Genomic DNA, 23,448 nt, shown 5'->3' with positions numbered 1-23,448 from the left:
CAGGGAATGATAGCCAGGCCTACTTTATAGCCCCATTTCCTTTTAGCAGTGGCGATAAATTTCACAGAGCTTGACAAAACCTTTGAAAGATGGCATAACTAACACGGAGTCTGTCCAGATATAAAGAAGGAATGTCACTGTAAAGTCTAAACAAAAGAGAGGAGCAGAGCGGCACGGAGAAACTCAAACAAACATCACTCAAACTCGTTTGCTTTCTCTCACTGGAAATCTTCCGAGAACTAAAGAAGGAAAGTGGTGCACCTTAATAATCACCCTTGGATGATTTCAAATCAGGATGTGGGCGTGTTTTAAAACAAACGTGTATCACATACACGTGTATCACACAGTGTTGGCCAATATCAGTCTCGCTTTGGCTTTTTAAACTTTTTTTTTTTTTTGCCGTCTGCTAAATGGTGAGGTAGAGAAATGACTGAATGGCAAACTTGCTGTTCGCTGACTTCACGCCAGGATTTCGCACTAATGGCATTTGCATGTGTTTAGTGTTGCGCGGTTATATGAGAGGTAGTGGATGTCTGTGCCTAAAACAGGAAACTGCCCTGAGCCTGCTAATGCACTGGAGCATGGGTGAAAGTGTTTGACGGTCTCAAAGAGAAAGTCTCTGCGGATGGCAAAGAATTTATGTAGAAACATATATGTGTGAGTGTGTGTGGAGATGTCTTTCCAGGGTTTCATTAGGCCTCTCCGTAGGCTGAGGCCTTGTCTTTCAACAAGTCCAGACACAAGTGGCAGCTCCAGCTCCCTGCAGAGAGAAAGACAGAGGCTCAAATCTTTGCTTCTTCCATATATAGCCTTCGTCTGTAGTCATCCTCACACTTACAGAGCGCGACATATGTATATACGTAGTGTCAGTGCAGTGATGTTTAATAAAACCTCTGCGCTGTGGTACCTTCAGGAGGCTGGGTCATCGGAGGTTTCAGGCAGTACATGTGGTATCCTCTGTCGCAGTCGTCGCAGAACAGCAGCTGGTCCTACATGAACAGTACGGGACAATTCAAAGGAGGAGTACAGTGAACGTATTAAAATCATGTGACGTGTGATAGTGATAATGAAAATACTGCATGAACAACTTAGGTCTTCAAAAACCCAACATCAAGTCAATCACAATCCTCACAATAATTAATCATGATTCATTGCTTAATATGCAAATTTCTAAATTCAATGCACAGGAATTGTCTTTTTTGGAACCTTTTGGCTTAAGCGGACAGTGAAGGACCTTTTTCTGTTACGCCTGGTGAGGGGATGCTTGTTTCTTTCATATTTCATTATCATAAAGAAGCTGGTCTGGTTGTAACTCGTTCAAACTAGGAAATACAGTAATCACTGTGAGGAATGATCATGGTGGGATATCTGAGTTCAAATTCTGAAATATTGATCAGCTTCATTTGACATGTGTGAATAAGACATTGACGTCTGAGCTGAATTCATTGGAATTACATTTCCCTATGCTTTGACAGGAAGACTTCTATTTTGGATTTAATATTTTGGAAAAACCAGATTAAAGTCCTATATGACAAAAACAAATTCTACCAACACAGAAAAGCTCATTGTCAATAAAATCCTCATAATGATATTGGTTTACAAAAACATTGTAAGAGGAAGATTAAACCAAACTGAATTAAATATGCATGACAAAAACAGAGCAGATCTTTAATTGAGCAACATCAGACAAATGTTTTTTTTTTTATGGTTTCTTTTTGCTGTGATTCACTGTGTGAGGCCGTTTTCTTTTTTCAGATGACAAGGTTTACCCCAAAAGTTCAAGCAAAGGAGGTATAATATTTTCTTTGTTTCACCAACATGCATGTTGGTGAAAGGTCATAAAAAGCAGAACAATTCAGATTTAGGTTCCAGAGCTAATCCAAAGTGAGCACTGACATGATGTAAAGGAACAAACAAGATCTCTTTGTCTGATACGTACATCGTTCTCCGAGGTGCCGCACAGACTGCAAGACTTGCACTCGATGCACTGCCACTGGTACGTCCTCACTGCCTGCATCATGTTGTCTGTGAACTGCAGACAGGTGGGGTGTCCTGTGAAGGCACGATGTGGGAGATCTTTAAGACGGTTCATCCTGCAAGGATTTAAATGCTGCTAACTTATTAATAATATCTCAGGAAACATGTTTTCTGAAATATTCCCACTTATCAGGAAGCAGTTATTCCCCAAACCATATCAGCCTCCATTCGAATTCCTTCGTTTCAAGGGGCAAAGTCATTTACCCTAGTCGTATAGCGAAGTACATGTGTGTGTACATCTCGATTTGTGTATGTAAATGTATATTTGTGTGCGCACAATAACATTTGTGTGTCTGTGAGGATGTTCGTTGGTGAATAATCAAATCAGTGCCTGCACAAATTGTGATGTGCAAGTCCAGATTTGAATATGCCATGTGCATTTGAATGTCAGTGAGTGATTTCACTCATGCATTTACGTGTGATATGGTTGGTGTGTGTGCCTTCGATAAATGTCTCTGCCTTCACTTTCACCTCACTCCCTGAGGTGGAGGTGAAGAGAGAGACTCTTACAAGTCCCAAACATATTTGTAGTGTGTGGATTGGGGCACACTTATATAATTAAATAGACAGACTTTGCAATGCAAATTTGAGTACTAACATGACATTTGAGGGAGACACTTACAAATCTGTGAAGGTTTTCTAATCTACAAGTCAAAGTGTAAACAAATAACCTTCTGTAGAGACACACAAATATCAACCACAATTATATATATATATATATATATATATATATATATATATATATATATATAATTGACACACGTGCATACATGCACAGACATACACACAACAATAGCAAACAAGTATATAATAAGCAGTTATATACGATCTAAAACCTGTGACAACACAAAATGACACTTGGTATATTGAGGTTAATATGCGATATTATCTTCTTCTATTTCATGTGTACAACAGCAACACAACGCTGTCACTACAGTTATCCCAGTGCTGATATCAATGGGAAGTCAATGAGCCATGAATGAGCCACAATCAACGATTCATGTCTGGAAAGAAGCCAAAAATACTGATCAGCCTCTAATGAGTGAATAAAAGAAATGGGAGTGGAGCACAATTAGAAAGCCGAGATGGTCAAGCTGCTGCTTGCAGAGATTACAGTTGAGAGGAAATCGGTTGTGGCAGTTTTAATAGATTAACTTTAATTGTTGTTCACTGACAGCAGGCGACACGGTGGGCATTTCTCGCCAGCATCTATGGATAAAAGTCATCCAGATAGACAGAGAGGCGCAACAGAGTGGCGACTGGCTCTTACCTCTCGGCTCCCTGTCCTCTTGAGCCAGTGGGGTGACTCAAACGTCACTTCTCCCTGTCATGCCTTTATTTGTTACGGAAAAGTTTTGGTTGTTGCTCCTTATTTTGTGGTCCCTTGTGCAATGTTCCTTTCCAGTCCAGCCACAACTAAAATGTGGCAGCTGTGTTTAGTCTGTGAGCTTGATTTTCTGACGCGAGCAGAATATCTCTGTTTATTATTGATGAAGACAAATGTAATATTATTAAGCATTAAAGTCTTTGAGTCCAATAAATAAAAAATATTGCTGTGTCCAAAAAATGTCCAAGAAGAAAATTTGTGTACAAACAAACAAAAACAAAAAAAAACCTCTTCCAAAGGATAAAAATAGTCCGGTGACTCTTTAGAAATGTCTTCAGGATGAGTCCCTGGAGTCCATGATGTGCCTTCAAAGTTTTTGTTCCCTCAATAATAACCTATAATGAGAGAATGCCTTTTCTCGCCACAAGGACGTCCCATCGTCAGCTGTCTGATAACCAAAAGTCTTCCAGCTCCGCATCTTCGAAGCCATGAAACGTGGAGGCCTCGCTGTCTGACGTGTTGCCGAACAACTCTTCGAGAGCAATCGGCTTCCTCCCATCCTTCTTCACTCCTCCTCTTCCAGCTACCATGAAAACATCAGCGTCAGAGCAACACAGACAAGGCCACAAAGTCAATCCAAAAACATCTCGCTCAACTGAACACCCTGTGATCTGACTGCTGGTGATTCAAGAGAATGCTTTGCTGAGATTTTCCGTTGATGCGTCTTTTTGGGGTGGGGGGGCAAGTGTGCGGAGAAAAAAAGGGGGAGGGGAAAAAAAAAAAAGAAGAAAAATACAGGCAGTTGTGCCGTAGGGTGATGCATGAAAACCGAGCAACAAAAGAGTGAAGGCATGTCGTCTAAAGGTAGAAGTCCTTGCCGATGGGCGAGGCAGACATGGAGAAGCATGCAAGATGGAAGCAAGCAGCAGATTCTCTGAAGTAATGTCAGAGATCAAACATGGCAGGTCTGGAAGTCTTATGATGCGCGAGGCTCATTGAAAACCCATTGAAAACACACAGAAGCAACCTGGATGCTTCCTTCACTGCAGAAATATCCGATAGCATCCATCAAATGAGCTAAAGACACAGCATGGTTTACATTTGACAGCATCTGGCTAATGTTTAGAGTTTAAAGATCGCACTAGATGTTTTAAATGAAGTCCATTTTTAATCATTCCAAAGCATACTCTCTGTGATTATTTTCTGAGTGTGTGTTTGATGCACAAACTTCATTACTTTTATAGCAATTTCAGACACATGGTAAAAATTCACAAAGAAAAGATAAACAACTGCAAGAAAGCAGAGAACACACAAAAACAAGGCTGTGGACAAAAAAGAAGTAAAGAAAAACAAAAATGAAATGAGTAGTAGACACAAAGTATAGTATGAGTCTGGCAGACTTTTTTCCTGATTTCATTTTGTTTGATTTTAATGGAATCGTCTTGCAATACCGTTGTTTCTTTGCTGCAGGAAGCTGTGTGAAGACCCCGATAGAACTCCATGCAATGTTTCCCACTTACCTTGTCCACAGTAATATGGGGACATTTAACTTGGTTCGCTGCCATCCACTTACTTCACATTATACTTTTACTAAAAATAAGCTCTTGAAATAGGTTAATTTAAAAATTGAGGATTAAAAAAAAAAAAGTTTTTCGGGCTCTTTAAAGTATCCAAATCCTTCCAGCAACTCTCTAAAGTTTTGAAAAAATTTGCAAAAAAAAACCTCAAATGAAAACCAAATTATTGTTATCTTCAGACAATTCCAAGCAAACTACTTTCAGCTGTTCCTAGCATTTGGATGAAGCTAGACTAAGCTGCTGGTTGACGTAGTTCTCTTCGCTATGCTGTGACAATTCATATGAGTGGTGTTGAAAGTGAATAAATACATGCATATCACGTGTGTATTTTACCACCTTTCTGAATTGGCATCTTGACGGGAAAGAAGACGCGGCCACCGAATGCAGAGACAATAACATGGTGCAGTAACTGGGCACTCACCAGAACGTCCACAGTCAGAGCAGGACACCAGCTCCTCGGCCTGCCCTGTTTTTCTGTTGGAGTCCTGGTCTCCCAGGCAGAAGTCACAGTAGTCATTGGGGATAATGGTGCCGTCTGGGGCTTTCTGGGCTATGAGCAAGAATAGGAACACGTAAAGGGAGGTACTGTATACACAATCTGGAACTACTTTCTTTGGACAGTTTGAGGTCAGCTGGGTTTATACTTAATAGGACAAAGTCATGGCGTGGAGTCTGATTTGTGAGGGAAACCATAGGATAAGATGTTTGCATCTGGGCGAAGAAATTAAAATATACGGATGAAATGGACCTTAAAAATAGTCCTTACATTAAGACAGTAATGTAATGAATGTTATCTAAAACATGCCAATTGCCAAATGTATTCTTTTGTGAAAATATAAAAAGATAAATACTTGTCATGTGAGTTCAGAATTATTTCATTGGACTATTACTCACAAAATGCCCTAATATCACTTTACCACTCCATTCCCACTGCAAATTGCAGCCTGGAGACAGCATCATTATATTAAAGTTATATATTAATGATTAAATAGGACCATAGATCTTACGCTTGTGGTTGTCGGAGCTCTGTGGAGGAGATGGAGCCATATCCGTCTCCTTCTCTTCCTCACCCTCTTCCTCTGCCAGGTGAGTGTGGGTGTAATGGTAGCTCAAGCCCGGCCGGTTCTTGTAGCGCTTTCCACAGACTACAGATAAAGCAGCACACGTCCATCACGGCCACACAAATCATTTGACACAGGAATCATCGACTTTCTTGTTGAGAAACCAAATTACTAGTGTACGTTTAATGATCTCCTTCATGTTTGACAGTGAGTGAGAATGAGTTAAAATAAAACTGATCAAGACGATACGAGAGACACACGGCAAAATGTAAAATCAGGCATTTAATTGGGTAAAACTATTCACCGGCATATTTCTATTTCACGAGGAAATCTTGAGTAACAACCAGTCCTATTGACAGTTAAATCACAGCGGTCACAATGTAAAATAAACTAAAAGGAACAAATACGTGTTTGGGATAAGAAACTCTTGTCTTGTCTCAAATTAATTTAAACACATTTTACAGAGAGCACACGGGGCTGTAGCCATTATAGAAGTTCTCCGTCACACAGATCACCAGCGCATTATTTTTGTCAAACCTCCACACAAAAACAGCTCATATTGATTCAATAAGTGTCTAGTTATACTTCTCAAAGATGACTAGCTGAAGTCCTCTCAGTACAAACACTTCTACAATGGCTACACATGAGAGTCACACCACATAGTGGCCTACAGGACATGCACGTCTCACTGCCGTGTTAGCTGAACTGCCGCTGAAGCATCATTCGGCGCATGCTTTGCGATGAGAGCAAGCATGGAGGCACATAGCGTAGCGTTAGTGTCATGCAGTGCTTGCGCTGTATTCCTGGACTAGCACGAAGCATCTAAAGCATTGCACAGATCCAAAGAATTAGCATTCAGGCAGCCATTCCAACAACAGGCCCCCTTTTTTTGCAGAAAGACAAAACGATGTGTTTCCTCCTAAAAAGACAAGATGGCGATAGGTGCAGATACCTTCTTCAGTCTTTTTTGAGTTAAACTTTTGTTTGTATCTATCTGGAACAGAGAAGACACAAAAAGCAAACAATAACGGAAAAAGACAGATCAAGGCACAAAATGAGGATGGGATCGGTTTGTTGGCGGCTCAGTCATCCAGTATCTCTATCACATCCCCATGGCAATCCATTCTTTTTGGATTCTGTCCAAGTATATAAGTGGCATGCTAGTCAGGGCTGAAATAACAGCAAACTCTTTCTTCATGCTGCAGAGGACTGCAGAGGAACAGACAGAGAGAAGGCTGTCACTGGAAGATGAAAGAAAAATACTTTATCCTCGCCTAACCATCAAAACCGAAGTATTCCTTCTATTTCAGGAAACTCTCCGGCTTTCGGTACACCAGGTGAAGAACAAGCTAATGACACTGATCACAGCATGGCACTGTAAACAGAACAAAGTTAGTTTTGCCTTACTGTCACAGACGTAAGGCTTATCCTGGTCGTCCATGTTAACAGGTTCCGTCCTTCTACGACTTGATCCTCTGTTCTGGGACGGAACACAACAATGAATATGTTTTCAATTACATACTTTCATGAATTATATGGTAATTCTGTTTTCTGATTCACACTAAAAACTCTGGTTCGAGTGTTTGACACTCACTTTGCCTCTGTTTCTGTTCTTTCTCTTCGGAGTATCTACTTCAAAATCGTCCTCGTCGTGGTAGCTGTCCCCATTTTCTTCTGCCTCCAGGACTCTCTGCAGAAAAAAAATACAATTATGCGAAGGTATCAGGCCACACAGTGGTGTAGTGGTGAGCACTCTTGCCTCACAGTTGGAATTTACAAGTTTCAAGTCTAGGCTTGGAATAGATCGACACATGATCAATACAGAGAAAATCAAGATTCACTTTCTTATTCTTTTGGAGGACATGTGGAACTGAGGTATCAATTAATAAAAGGATGTTGTATGTTGACCCTGTGAATACATGGGTAGTCAGATTTCCTCACACAGTCCAAAAACGTGTGGTAAAGGTAATCTGGGACTCTGGATTTCCTATAGGTATGCATGACTGTTCATCTTTCCATGTTTGCCTTGCTTGTCCAATGATGGATAAAAGGTATAAAAAGCTATAAAGATTTAGTGATTCACTTAAAGTTTTGTTTCAACTGAAAAAAAGTAAACTGAAAGAAGTTAAAATGCTAAGAAATGTATATTATATATATATATATATATATATATACATACATACATACACATTTATATATATACATACATACATACATACACATATATATGTATACATACATACATACATACACATATATATGTATATGTATATGTGTGTGTATATATACATATGTATATATATATATATATTTGCACAGATTTAGACAGACTTGTGAACAATATTTGAGCGAAACAGGCCTTTTGTCTCTATAGAAAATGTTTTACATCATTGAGTTAAGCTCATGAAAAATGGGAGCAAAAACAAAAGTGTTGTGTTTATATTTTGGTTCAGTGTATATACTTACTTGTATTTCAAGCAACGTCTCCTCTTCCTTGGTGATGCTGTTTTTTTTCTCCAGCAGACTGTCGGCCCTCAGGAGGGCCTCCAGGGCTGTGGCCTCCCCTGGTGGTCCCTCGCGCTTGGGGGCCAGCTCTGCTTCTAAAGAGAGAAAACAGGAGAAAGTAACAGAATGAAAGGAAAAAGAGCACTTGCGGCGTGTCTGTGTATCTCCATATATCACAAGCTGAATGTGATTTCTTCAAAAGCTCGTGAATCGCAGAGTTTAAGATTGTTCAAATCAAATAGACACTGCTGAAGTTGGACTACGGAAATACCTGGAAATGAACTATTTTCACACGGACACTGCACAAACCGAGGACACTTTTGCTCTTTGATACACCAGAAGAAAGAAATATATGAGAAAAATCATGCCGAAATCTTGTTTTAAACGTTACCTAATTTTCTTAAATATGATTTTACATTACGATGTAATTGAGCTGCTCAACTTTCATGTAGTTCTGTGTGTAATCCTGGTTGCTGCTGACACCTAAATTTAGCATGCATGATACAATGTTTAAATGCTACCTCATAAATGAAACACATGCTTTTAAAACCTTGCAGAAAACAAGGAGACAGTAAGTGACTATTTGACGTTATGTCCAGACTTATTGAGCTTGCTCATGACAAGTCAGCCTACTTTTATGGCTAAAACTCTGAGCATATGGGTTTTTGCAGTTATTCTATCAAGAAAGTACTTTCAGAAGTCTTGGTTTTTCATGAGCGGCCCAGTAATTTAGACATAATTACCATAATTTGACTGCCAAAGCAGCCAAAGCAGAGTCAAGTTATCAGCAACAGTGTGGACATTGTATAAATGTTTCCCCTCCATGGGTAATATGGGGACTTTTGGAAAAAGTGGAAAGTCGGGAAAACCAGATTGAACCTCAGCAAAAGCCAACATCATGTCAGGTGTAAAGCAATATATACATTTTGATTAATTTGACTATATTCCACTTATTCTTTATTTCATATTTCTTTTCTCATTTCATTTCTGTAGGGATGAACAGGCTGTAGCGCTCACTCCCTTTCCTCTCCTTTCAACTCTACTACGAAGATGAAAACAGAACGAAAGTGCAGATGAGATAAGAAAGGCAGCAAGCAGCAGCACGTCCGCAGAGAACAGAGGAAACGTATTGAATACAGAGCAGCCTCTTCCTCCTCCTCCTCTCATTTCTTTGTGGTTTTGACTTCTATACTTTGTCAGTCTTTTTGCTATTCATTTTAGTTGCTCCCTTTTGTATCCTCTCCTTTCACACCCTTTGAAATTCCCCATGATTTCTTTGACAGGTTTTTTCTTTTCTTTTGCACCACCAGCATAAAAGATTGTTGAGCACTCCACTTCATATCAACAAACACAGACGCTTATGTGAACCCTGTTGATCTGAATTGAGTTTGAGCTTTTTAGTAGCAGGCTGCAGTTTTTTGGGGGGGGTTTTTGCAGTTGAGTATATCCCTCATATTGATTTATCTTCTTTGTTTTTCTACAATAGAATTAATGTTTTTAATTTATTTATTTTTTTTACAAATAAAGCTCATAACAATCAGGCATTTGTCTCATTGTTCTTAGAGTGTTGCTTATTGGAAGTTTCCTATAGTTTATTAAAGTAGAATCATAGCTTCCAGATATCAGGTTTCTTTCATGAGGAACCATTTTCCATGAGGAAACCATTAGGCTGCTATAGGTATAGGCTGCTGGGAGACCTTCTTCATTGCACTGAGCTTTTTTCCTTTTGTCACCCACCATGCATTTATTAGTCACCAAATATCACTATTATTCTGTCTCTCATGTAGTCTGTGCTCTCTTCTCTCAGTCCTTTCTCTGTTTCTTCCCCCACAGGCATCTGTTTGTGGAAGTGGAAGTGTGGTTTGTGTTTGGAGCCTCCTCAGCGTTTTATTTTTTTATCTTGCTAAGAAGTGTAATGAATTAAAACAACATTTTCAATATGAATTACTCAGCATGTTAAAAACAAAAATACAACACTGGTGATGTCATACTTGTGTTTTTAGTGATTTAGCGTTTTAATATTCACAATAATATCATGAACTTAAGCTAAGAATCTCTAGTTTTAAAGTTCACCTTTCAGAGAGAGACACTTCATCGTAATCAAACGTAGAATCACGACTCTGCTGATCATGTTATTTTCAAAATGTGTTTATTGCGAGTCCTTTACCTCTTCTTATTCAACAAGGGCAAACATAGGTGACTCTTTAAAACATGCATATTTCACTTTCCTTTATCTTGAATTTAAAGCAACTACAACAAGCTGCTTTAACATGCTTAGGAAAGCAAAATGGCTTCTGACAAGCAGCTCCTGAAGTGAACTGGAACATGGAAAAAAAAAGTGAAGGGTCTATGAAAACAAGGAAGCCAATCGTTGCATCAGATTCTTTCAGGGTAACCTTGTGGCACAGCTTGAGCGTACCCACATGGAGACAAACCTCTCTTTTCAGGAAGCATTAAATAAACATAAAGCATTTGCTAAAGCCAGAGAGAACAGAAGTCGCATTCCTCTGCCATTTTATGATAGATATCTAGGCCAAACTGCGCAATTGGATGTCTGAAAAACCAATCTGAGGAGTTTTTTTTATTTTTCACTTTCAGTCTTTTTAACTTTGGTGTACTGCTTGATTTCTTTTTACGCCCTTTCCTTTTCAGTAGATTCAGTAGTTGGTCAGTTGCTTATTTTTCAAGGGACTCCCATCCCATCTGTTTAAAGTGGAATCAGTCTGAGCAGGAAAACTCTGCAGTATTATATTGCATCTGGAAGACAATGAAAGGGACACAATGGAGTCGAAAAGCTGAAACAAATACCAGCCTATATTTCAAGTTCTTGGGGCATTTCTGTCTTAAAACCACCCTCTATAACACACATACTGTATGCATGCACCTTTTTTTTAAAAAGCACACACTTCCACCTCATAAGACTCACTTACATTGTAATGCCTCATGGACAAATGATTATAGAGGCCCAGTCAGGGTGCTTCTGTGCTGCAGCGGGGAGCGGGAGTCATGTGTGGGGGGTGTTTGTGTGTGTGTGTGTGTGTGTGTGTGTGTGTGTGTGTGTGTGTGTGTGTGTGTGTGTGTGTGTGTGTGTGTGTGTGTGTGTGTGTGTGTGTGTGTGTGTGTGTGTGTGTGTGTGTGTCTCACAAAACAGTGAGAGAGGGCATTGATTCAAGGAAGAGAATGAACCTGGAGACCTGGCGAGAGAGAGACTGGCTAACCAGAGCCAGATGGCCAGATAGTGAGCATTAAGCTTTGTGCAGCTACACAACAGCCCCAAACAAAATATATCACATATATCAGAGTCACAAGTAGACAACTGGAACCTTAAAAGTTGAAGAAAAAAAAAAGATACATTAGTTGCAGTGACGTTTAGTGTGCAACTGTGGATCGATACTGATGTGTCCGCTGTGCTTGTGACTGCTTGGCCCTCTGTGTGTGTCTGTGTTGTTTGTCTCACCGAGTCGAAGCTCGCACAGACGGAGCTGTGGATCCAGGGGTGGGTGGAGTCGCCTCTTCTTTCTCCAGCATCGAGCAGGGTAGGTATACATCTGTCCTGCTGCCTGACCTGGATGTAGACCCATACACACATACCCATATATAATATGGAAAGACACAAAAGCATACAGGATGAATTTAACAACCATGCAATCAGCCCCTTATGTGCTCCAACACACTGACACAGAGGCCTCGATTGTTTTCCAGATTTCCTGACACCCAATGATCTGACTTTAGCTGAGCTTATGGTACCTATATGTTCAGAGAAATCCTGCTCTTATGGTCAGGTTCCCGTTCATCCCTCATAAGCTGGATTCTGATGTTTCCAGGAAAACAAAGTCAACTTTGCATGTCATTTGGACAGAAGACGTGTCAATATTCTAGATCATCACCATATGATCATACCATACACATTTACTTTGTTCCAGTCATTGCTGTGGCCTTTACTCATATTCCATCATTAGCGTGGGAGAAGACAGCGATGAGGGTAAAGGGGAGTTTTTATGTCTGCATGAGCAGAGAAAAAAAGAAAAAAAAATCAAAAGAGGGAGGGGGCAGGGATAAGCCCAGAATAAATGCATATAATGTGTGTTAGGTCTGCCACAAAGTATAGGGTGTGGCCTGAAGGGCTTTGCATACAAGATGGAGTGCAGGCTATTTGTGTCCAGCTCTCGGTAAAGAGCGGATTGTTCCCTCCGGCTGAACAGACAAACCAGATGTGCATAACGCATTCTGACTGCTTGTTTCAGGATAAATCAGCAAGTGGTAGCTCATAAAATATACAGAGGAGGGGATGGCAGGCTTTTTTTTAATTGAGGAATGATATTCAGAGAGTTTGTCCTTCATGTCTATTGTATGCTTGCAAAATCATTTTCTAAATGTTGTTATTTACTTTCCTATATCCCTTTTTTTGCTTGGAACGATCGATACCACTCTCAAGTCCATGCAGTCCATGTAAGGTACGAACCAGCACCTTGTTGGCTTAGTTTCGCTTAACTGTAACACAATGGGACTAAAAGGACGTGGTTGTGTTCAAAGGGAAAACTAGGAAGCTTGTAAAATAGCAGTACTTCTGCAATTCGTGAATTAATATGTCACAAAGTGACTTTCTGGAGTCAACTCTGCTTTCTACCCAAGCTCATGACATCTATAAAAAATTGCTGTAATTCTAAAAATCACAAAATGTGAGGCAGAATTCCAGTTGCGGCAGGAAGAACCTCTGGTTTAAATAGTAGCCACAGTGGAAGTTGCAAAAGAAAGCAGTAAGACTAAAAATAGAGGCTGGTAAAAAAACAACAACAACAAAAAAACAAGCAACCTCTGCAAAATACTAAATAATTAGTATTTTGACCCTTTCGCGTGTATGTTCATTAAGGACTCAATAACGTTTAGCATTGTGATCACAACATGACGTTCAATGAATAAATAAACACTTGAGTATATGATGCTAATTACTTTGTGCATTGGGATTTGCACTTGCAGATTTTACCAGCTGCAACTATGCCATGTTTGTTTCACTTGTATATCAAATTTGGATTCTGAGTAGTGACTTTGAAAAATCCTACAAGTGTTGTTCAGCCAGCAGAAAGGATAAAATATGTCAAAGAACCAAGGTGAGGCTAACTTTAAGGTTAGGATATGGTATATTGTCCAGCACAAACAGGTTGTTGTTGTTTTTTAACTCAATTTATGAAAATATCTTGTTTTTCAAAGTTTTTCAAATGACTGTTCACTAGGTATTTCAAGTGACAGGAACTCACAGAAAACAATGGGACTCTGTTGCCTTGCTCCACTGCTATCACAAACACAGAGCAGACGCCGCAGGCTTGTGAGAAGCCGTTTGAGCATTTAAGGATATGGAATAAATGCTCAAAGAGCTTTCCATAGAGGCTCGGAGCAGGACTACTTCTAATCTGCCCATACAATGTCAAAGCATAAATGTTACTGTCTGAAGGAACTGAAGAAAAAGACGAGAGTATACTGAAAGTAAAATACTTATGAGTTGGAATAACGACTAAGAACATTATGTCACATTGTTTATTTTGTCATTTGCTGAATAATACTAGATAATAGAAGATATTAAACTAGAAGAGAGAGATTAAAGAACCCGAACTGAATGTTCTGCTTATAACTATACTAAAAGAGGTGTAATTTGAATATGTGAAATTCATAAGGCATTTGAGGAACCTTCAAGTATCATTTAAGTATCAAGAAACCAGTACAATAGGCCTCTTTTTAAAAAATCAAAACACGGTGAGGATGAACCCTCACCAAAATAGCATGGGAATACTGCTGCAAATATTCCATTTTTGTTAATTTCACAGTTTTTCATTCAGAAATATGGAAACAACTCCAATACCTTTGATGAATAAATGTGATAAGTTTATGTACGTCAATATGAAAGATATGGAACACGCTTAATTGGTCTATCTTGTCATATATGAGCACAATCTGGCTTTTTCTCTCCACTCCAGGCCAACTGCACCAAGCTAAAAAGCCACAGTCTCCTAAAATGTTTGTTGGCTAGTGTTCAGCGGTGTTTCTCACCTGGCTGACGGTGGCGTTTTTCCATCCAGATGTAGCAGTTGTTTTGTGCCACGCCGGTCTGTGAATCCAGGAAGGGCATGCGCACGCTGCGTTCGGCACAGAGTCGGGCATTGTAGTTACGGCAATGTTCGATGGCTTCCTGGTAGAACTGATCCCCAAGCCTGAGCACAGAAAGAGGAATGGGAAATGATCATACGCAGGGTCAAAGACAATGGCAAATAAACTGTGGGACGCTCCAGAACTAAAACTGTTGTGATTTTATTGCAATGCATCAGAATTATTATTTAATTCTGCAACAACTGTTTCATGAATTCAACACTTTAACTAATGCAACCCACACTCCCATGTATGTCAATCATGTCACAAATGAAGATATAATATTCTTTTGCAATAAGTATTATTACAACTAGGAAATGTTTTCTAATGTTTATTGGGGTTTTAATACCAAAAACAAGTACAAATGGGGCAATAATTTGACATGACCTTGAAATTGTCTCTGGAAAACACAAACTACCCATGTTTCGACCCTGACCATTGTTTAATGTCTAATGTCGTTGCATAAATCAAATGGCAGCATGAAAGCTGCTGAGCTGAAAAGAAAATGCCAATACAATATGAGAACAATGTGGGTAAGCCCTACAGGAAATGATGATGATGAATCGTAACAATAGGAGAATTGCTTCATCCTCTCAAATTGATAGATGAGTGCGGGCAGCCGATCGAAGCCCGTGCGACAAATGGGGAGCACACAGTCGCGCACACACACGCTGTCAACTGACAAGGTGGCATAAATCAGGACGCGAGCCATCGATAATCTCAGCGGTCTCAGTCTGGAGGCAGGATTGTGCAGCTTAGGTCATTAGAAGCAGTCAAAACAACCCCAGATTAGCTCATTTTTACAAAAGATTAAAAACCCTGGCAAATGAGACATGCTTAACGGAGACATTCTTCTTGTGTAGCATTTCTTCAGTGATAAAGAGGTTGAACATGTTTTACTCCTTTCTAAATACCAGAGGAACTGCAGTTCACCCAAAGCAACAGGATCATACCTCATTCTCTGTTTATGTGTTTCCCTGCCCATCACCCATCTCTTTCCCTGACTGGGCGGTCTCCAGATACTCCGCACAGATATGTAAAGAATGCCAGGCTGGACAAAGACCGGCACTCTGGTCATACTGAATCTCACAAAGATGTGCAGTGTTTGGAGATGGAAGGAGCAGAGAGTGGATGGAGTATCATAAGGGTAGGGGGAAGGGTGAGGGAGTGAGGGGTTGAGCAACGGGGGAGTGAAACAGGTAGGGCATGCACAGGATGAAGGAGGAAAAGGGGCTGAGAGTAAAGGAAACACAGAACTGAATAAAATGGAGTGTTCTCTGACTCACACGATAGCGCAGCTCTTACAAAGGATATATTCCTGTTAATTCTTTAAAAGCTCAACCGTGTGAACATTTGGAAATGAAGGAAACTCACTCTGAGGAGTTGTTCAAAGATTAAAACACAAATGTAATGATTTATGAAGCAAATAAACAACATGTGTTATTTCCATACAAAACTGACCAAAATCATACTTTTTTCCATCATAACTTCCGAATACAAACCAATCTCGGTTTAGTTTAGACTTCTAAATTCTTAAGCAAATTCTGTTATTTGAGAAAACTATTCTTCACTAGTCACTACCACATGGCTCTGCAACTGTGTTGCTTTAACCTGACCTCCAGTGCAGCACAAATGACTTCAGACTGATGTTAGAGAGAGTCGCCTCTTCAAAGGAAAAGGCAGCCAGGTGTGATCCCTGAAACTCACAGGATCTGGATTAAAAAAATAGTTCCTTGGGAAACTCCTTCGAGGTATTAGGAGACGTTGGCACGTTTGTACTCAACGGTTTGAACCAAGTTGGTTCCTTTCAAAACTGCTGTTCTTTTTCTTTACTGTAATTGACACTCAAATCTACTTTTGACTTTGAGTGGTAAGAGCCTGGGTTCAAATCCCGCTTGCAAGTCCTGACACTTAAAGGTCCATGACACTTAAAGCCATTTGATTCTATGATACACAACCCGGTGATCTAATCCTCACAGTGGTTAGAACCCAGCTGAAACACTAGTAGAGCCACAGCAACTGCTGTCTCTGTGTGCACCTTTAGGGCCACAGTGTAATGTATAATGTCTGGGCTTAAATGCATGTGGCAGTGCTCGCCGAGGTTTGTGCCAAGAGACCTACAGAAATGAAGAATGCAGCTGGTGCTTTTTGGTAACACGTGTTTTTACAGACCAGGAGTCGTATTAATCCAGCCAAAGTCAAATCTCCAGAAGAGACTTCCTGTCACATAACTCACATTCCCAGAGGTAGAGTCCTATCTCCGCTGTCACTATTTGTTGCTTGAACTGGAGCATATACGTATGTGTGTGTGTGTTTCTGTGTGTGTGTGTGTGTGGACCTGCAGGCATTTGTCCTCATCTTTCCTCATTTTCTTCCCGTCCCTGTGTCATCCTGTATTGCATGTATGTGTCTGTCCCATTTCCAACAACAAAGCGTCTGCATAACGTCCCCGGGCAGCTTTATAAACTCTTACATAAGTGCGTTTGTGCCTGCCTGTTCTCAGTGCATTGGTCTGTGCACCGTATTCATTACATGAGAGTCAAGAAATGGTCGATACGAGTGTCTCTAAGACCATCGGTGCATGGCAAGAATGTCTTCTGCACCAACAAGGCCATGGAGGCAACCATGGGAAATGTTACTGTGCCCCTGTTTGTACCCATTAGTTGACTGCTGATCTCATTGATGGAGCTTACATAAGTTGAGCTTTGCATGTCGGGGAAAGGGGGAACGCATTCCTGTTGGACAACAGTTTCCTGGATACTGATGGAATCTGCAGTTGCTGTTCGCGCGTGTGTGTGTGTGTGTGTGTGTGTGTGTGTGTGTGTGTGTGTGTGTGTGTGTGTGTGTGTGTGTGTGTGTGTGTGTGTGTGTGTGTGTGTCTGAATTGCTCCCATACTAGTACAGAGGAGCTCTGTGTGCAATAGTTAATCACTGGACTACAAAATAAGGCTATGATAGGAAGGACAGCATTTTATCAGCTCAGGAGAGGAGAGGAGAGGAGAAAACCTCAGCATTTTAGTCCCCATCATTTGCCCCCTTTTTTTTTGCCATTATTCATACAGTTGTCCTCTAATCGTTTATCAAAAGAAAACACCATTCAACAATGTAAAAGGCCAACCTCATTTGCTTTGAACTTCAAGTACTTTTAGTCAAGAAACCCCCCCCCCCCCAAAAAAAAAGCCTCTTCAATATTCAAACATTCAAACATATATTTCTTCATTATGCCATGAACCCATGATCCATCAGGTTCACACCTATTGGCTCTCTGTCTATAATTCACAGGCCTTCCTCTTACTTGTTACCCAGGAGAATAATAAATCACTAAGGCCCACAAGTGGAAGCATAAACCAGTCGGGTTTTTTGGTTTTTTTTTTTTTTTATCTTTCGCCTCCCTAATCTTTTCCTTCCCGTTGAGAAAAGTTAGTTCTGACAAGTGAAACAGCCTGAAAAGAAACGGCTTGTTGATTAGATTTAAAACTATGTCCTTTTTCAAGCATAAACATTTAAAAGTGATGTCTTCTGAGATATCCAGAATAAACACTTCTTTTTTGTTCATCACAGCATAGCTATTAAAACATCATATTTAGTTCCTGTCTGAGACTTTTTGGCTGACAAACATGTTTCGGCATTTTATATCTGATCTTCCAGGCTCCTCTGTCTCCTGTCTCCTATTCCTCAGTCCAATCACTGGCATCAACCATGATTATTTTTCTTAATTGCGTTAAATAAAACTAAACTAAAAAAGCACTTTCCGCTACGTCCTTCCCATTTGAGAAAATTCATCATGTTTTTGTTTTGTTTTTTTGAGGTGAGGGCTCCTTTGAGAACATCACAGTAAGTTTATGTGATAATACACCACAAACAATATGAAGCAAAAATAATAATCACGTAAAGATATCAACTTGGATTATACCTGGTACAGGAAAGTCTTAGGTGCACAAAAACCAACATATAATTTAGTTTCACATGGCTCACCACAAAGTGATGCCACAAGAACTTGGCTTTCAGTAGAGCGTGTGTCTGGGAGCTGGCATGTTTGCAGGCATGCGGCCAATGTGGTTGGTCAGTGTGGAGTACAACTTAGCAACTGTTCAATTTTGCTCTCTGTTGCTGCATTTTTCCACCATAAAGAATCTTATGATAAAACTATCCATATTATGTTAGCACTTTGATCAATCTCTTTACACTTTCTCCTTTCCGTTTTTTCTTTTTACCATAAGAGCTCCATAATTCATTTAATATGGCTCAAGATTTGTTAATTTTAAGCCTTTTGTACAAACACCGAAATGTTCCATTTTCAAAGTTTTCAGAGTGGTTATTTTAATTATATTTTTAAAATAAATGAAAAATAAATATGACACTTACACATTCACAACAATGGAGAGACACAATAGCATGAATCAGCCTATTGTAGTAAATCATATTGAGTGTTGGAGAAGCTGCACAATATTATGGCGTCTCTCTGTCGCCGTAGTTCCCCTAATGTTTCTTTTGCAATGTATTTTCTTGGCCAGTGACACCTTGTGGTTTTTACAGAGAGACAGTCGTACACTTACATTTATTCCTACAGGAGACAACAATTAACCTCAAAAGCATGTAAATGGAGTAAAAGAAAATGAAGTACCTAGAGAAAACTGACATGCACACTGGGAAAATACACAAACTTCACAAAAAAGGCCCCCCCAAACTTGAACTAAAACTGGGGACACTTTGGCTGTGAGGTGAGAGCATTTGACTAAAACTCCACTGTGCAGGTTCCTGCAGAAATATACAATTCATGTTGAATTGAGAAGAGTTTTCTCTCGACACTAGAGATTAAATGCAACATTTTGACCGGCTGTTTTGATGTTGACTGTATGACCTCATTGCGACCGCTGAGCACGAAGTAATGGAAAACAGTATAAACAACTCAGTCTTTCTCCAAGCAGCAATCAGGATGACATGAAGGGCTTCCCACAGATGCTTATTTTCTGAGAAAGCTCGCAGATCAGCCAGCTGCAAATACATACATCTCTGAAGGAAATTTAAGTGTCATAGAATCATGGGGTTTGATCAGATATTTGATATAAGATTGAAAAGAGAGACGCTGCTCGGCTTCGGCTCGGATTAAGTAGAGACGCCTGAGAGGAAGCGCAGGGGAAGGGCAACAGCATGTGGGTACTGATAGGCGTCTTTTGTGGCACTTTGTAGGCTGAGCATGAAGCAGAGCGGGGTTAGACGAAGAAGGAGGAGGGGCCCAGGAGACAGAATGGGAGGATAGTGAAGAAGGGGGCGGGGGGGGGGGGGGGGGGGGTTCTGATATGTCCTGGGGCACACGTGTTCCCTTTCAAACCCTGTCACACTCATTTTCTCTCAAACACGCGGGTGTATGTACGCACGAGCGCACTCACACACGCACCCTTGTCTGTGCACAAACAGACACACAAAAGGGCATAAAAGTGAAAGGTGCAGAGAGCAGCCCAAAACAAGGGGGAAGGAGAGAGGTGGAGCGTGCAGCTGAAGAGGAAAGGGTGCTGTGGAGGGGAAACCCTGATTCAGATCCTCTTGCTGTTTTTGAACTGGTGGAGGGAGGGGTGAAGGAGTAAAAGCTGCAGACAGGGGGCTGAGCAATAACTCATTTCAAGTCAGCAAAGAACAGCAAACCCCCCCCCCCCCAAAAAAAAAAAAAAACCCTGCATAAGATCATGTTTTATAGATGAATGCCATATATGCTTATCTGTCTATGCTTCACAAGCAAGGGGTGCACATCAGCATCAGTAAATAGAGGAACACTGTGCCACTTCCACGTGCAGAATGGAAAATAAGATTGATCACTGCATGGAGCTTTGCGTTTAAAAAAAAAAAAAATGTTCCTGGCCATTTAATTCCCCGTGCCTGGAAACCATTCCCGGACATTCCCATTCTTCAGGCTGAGACAGACAAAGGCCAGGGTTCGCTGCTGTGCTGAGGCTGGAGTATAAACGTATGCAGTCGGCCTAGAAGCAGCCAGACAGACACTCCTCCTTCACCCCCCTCCAACCCACCTCCATCATTCACTCACGCTCACTGACACACAAATTGGGGGAGGGGTGCACATCTATGCACGTCTGCAACAAACACATGATTGAAACACACAACCTCAAATACATCAATACCCCCCCCCTTCCTCCTCCTTCCTTCTCCACATCTCCTTTACATTCCCCCTAATCTCAGCCCACGTCTTCTTCATCCTTGTGCAAACACAAGCAAACCACTTCCCACCTGAGCTCTTATTCAACATGAACCCAAACCTAATGATAGGAAAGAAGGTAAGTGGGTGTGTAACAGATTATGCACGTCTCTGCATATGAATTGCAACGCTTATTTGAATACCTCTCATGTCAGCTTCTCATTAGGTCCCATCGCACAAGCCACCCCCGGGTTTCAATTGCAAAGAAGTCTTTGCAAAAATAAGTTTTAAATCATTCAAGTAAATATGCCTGGCCAACACGAGCAAATAGGCTCAGAAAAACGTATTTACTGCCAGTTGCTGATAGTTATAATTCATCTTTCAGAGCTGAGCACTGGCAGCAGAGCAGGGTTAGATTATTACCATGCCCTTATTGAGTGCATATGATTTACCGGCCACATCCTGAGGACAGATGAGAAGTCAGGCCTATTGTTTCAAACATAGTGGATTCAAACAACTGAGCCGAGTGGAAAGTAGACCACAACACTTATTCCCATGGCTGCAAGTCATCTGTTACATGATATTGGCTCTTGCATTCCTACGGTATTTTATCATACAGTTTTCATTACAGTTCTCTCTTGTTTAACTTTTCTTTTTTTCTTTTTTTGTTCTGGGTTCATGCACATGCATACAGTATATGCCTGTTTTGGAGAGAGTGTTGCCTTCAGTTGACACACATGCACATTGTTTTCCCTTTCCGGAGATATGAGAAGGGGTCTGACTGAGAAAGCCCCTGCTGCACGTGAAGGGCAGATGGGACTCCTTCTATCCCTCCCTCTGCCCCAGCATCAGTCTGCCTTTCTTTATATGCACCTCTCTCTTAACAGATGGACCCAGGAAAAATACTGGGACACTCCTAATCTGCTGCTCTACATGCACAGCAGCAGACACACAAAGCCAAACACATATACCTACATTCTCTCCAGCCTAATCTGTTTTGATATACAGCAGCTTAAATCCCTTTCCCCATCAAGTGCAGCTGTACTGTAAGATTTTTGTTTGTCTGTGCAGTCAACAAAGACTTTTACAAAATGAGAGCTCTTAGAGCACTGTGGACTAAAGGAAATGCTGAAGTAGTATTTCCAATCGTATTGGCACAAAAACCAATATTATGGATGTTCTGCTGATGAATGCTTGATGTAAGGTTAAGTAATAAAAGAAAGTACACATGGAAAAAAATACTGAAAATGAAAATAGTTCGAAATTACACGTGCTATTTGCCTTATTTATCAGTCTGATGTGTAAGATGAGCGTCATCATCATAAAAGCATGTTCTTTTGCGCAATCAATTGTTGAAATAACTGTGAAATACCGCACATTTCACATAGCCAATGGTAAAATCTGATGACAGGCAGCATGAAAATGAAAGTACATCCTGAAACATGTTCTGAAATACATGTTCAATCAAGTAATCCCATCTCGATTCCATTAAAATCCCATTGCAGCATTAACAGCAGGGGATAAGCTATTATACTGGATATATATCTATGTGTCGATCGCACAGTAAGGAGAAATGTGTCTGTACGTTTCATCTAACGTGTATAAATCGGGGTCATTCTATAGCGTCACACACAATAATGTGCTGTGCATTGTGTACATGAATTTGACAGACGCTCAGCAGCGCGCGTTCAATGCGCGCTTTGTGGCAAGACTTGCACGAAAAATGTCCCAGCAAATGGACGGTGTCGAAACTGACAAAGAGCACCGCGTGCAAACTTCCAATACGCGTATTTCCAAACTAGATGGATGACAACTTTTCTGGTTGAGCAAACCCAAAGGTACAAATGTGAATGTGGTGAGATTTACGCGCGGAGCCGGAGATGCTTTCTCTGCACACCGTGCGCGCTCCTGCGCTTTAATTGTTACTACTTAACGACACAGTGAAAGCGCCGTGATACCTGAAGATACAGTGTCCGAGCGCAATTTGAATGGTGTTGGATTAATGTTTCATCTCCAAAAGCGCGTTCAACTCCATATGTACTTAATTTTCAGTGGCACAATCAAATACACCGCGAGGGTCATTTTGCACAAAAAGATAAATTACTTACGATTTTAATGGATTATGAATGACAGTCGCCATTTTCCAGCAGGACTGTAACGTAATATTCCAAATCTCAGTGTAGTTTTGGGACCCCTATGAAAAAACCCACAACAGCCAATGCGCTCCTGTGCACTGTGCTGCCTACCAATACAAATACAGCATTGAGACATTAGGCGTGGCTTCAGATAAATCTGTCAACATTACCTTCCCAGACCCCAGACCGTCATACAACTACACATAAACCTAAATTGGCTTCATTTCATTCATTATAAGCAGTGCAAGGTGTTTCATACCAATTGGTATATCCTTTTCATGGTTTTGTTTGGGTTTGAATGGATATTCAGATTGAATCCGAATTTAGATTATTTATTTTTTCTTTTTCATTCAAACAGCAGGTAGTAAACGTATTCACAACTAGTTTAAAGGTTATTTTGTTAAAAAATAATAATAATTCGCCAATATTCAATTCAACACGAATATTTTACGTCGCTCTTGAAAGAAACAACAAATGAACGTCTGGAACGTCACGAAATATTGTTTAGCATTGACCAATG

At 40.5% G+C, this 23,448-nt stretch overlaps 1 protein-coding gene across 1 annotated transcript; it reads right to left on the bottom strand.

Annotated features, from left to right (window-relative positions):
• Positions 1–667: 667 nt before the first annotated feature.
• On the bottom strand, positions 668–22,972 carry dpf3 (double PHD fingers 3). The gene is made up of 12 exons (XM_080513692.1): positions 22,902–22,972; positions 14,550–14,710; positions 11,965–12,072; positions 8,469–8,602; positions 7,597–7,692; positions 7,410–7,482; positions 6,955–6,996; positions 5,949–6,086; positions 5,363–5,491; positions 1,940–2,052; positions 908–989; positions 668–760 (listed from the first exon to the last, which is right to left on the bottom strand). The coding sequence occupies exons 1-12, from the start codon at positions 22,931–22,933 to the stop codon at positions 693–695; spliced, it is 1,176 nt and encodes a 391-aa protein (XP_080369818.1). The 5' UTR covers positions 22,934–22,972; the 3' UTR covers positions 668–692.
• Between the last annotated feature and the right edge of the window lie 476 nt (positions 22,973–23,448).

The sequence above is a fragment of the Blennius ocellaris genome (assembly GCF_963422515.1).
Source record: "Blennius ocellaris genome assembly, chromosome: 18".
NCBI lineage: Eukaryota > Metazoa > Chordata > Actinopteri > Blenniiformes > Blenniidae > Blennius > Blennius ocellaris.
Note: the sequence above shows the minus strand (reverse complement) of the source record. Positions and strands in the feature narration are given on the sequence as shown.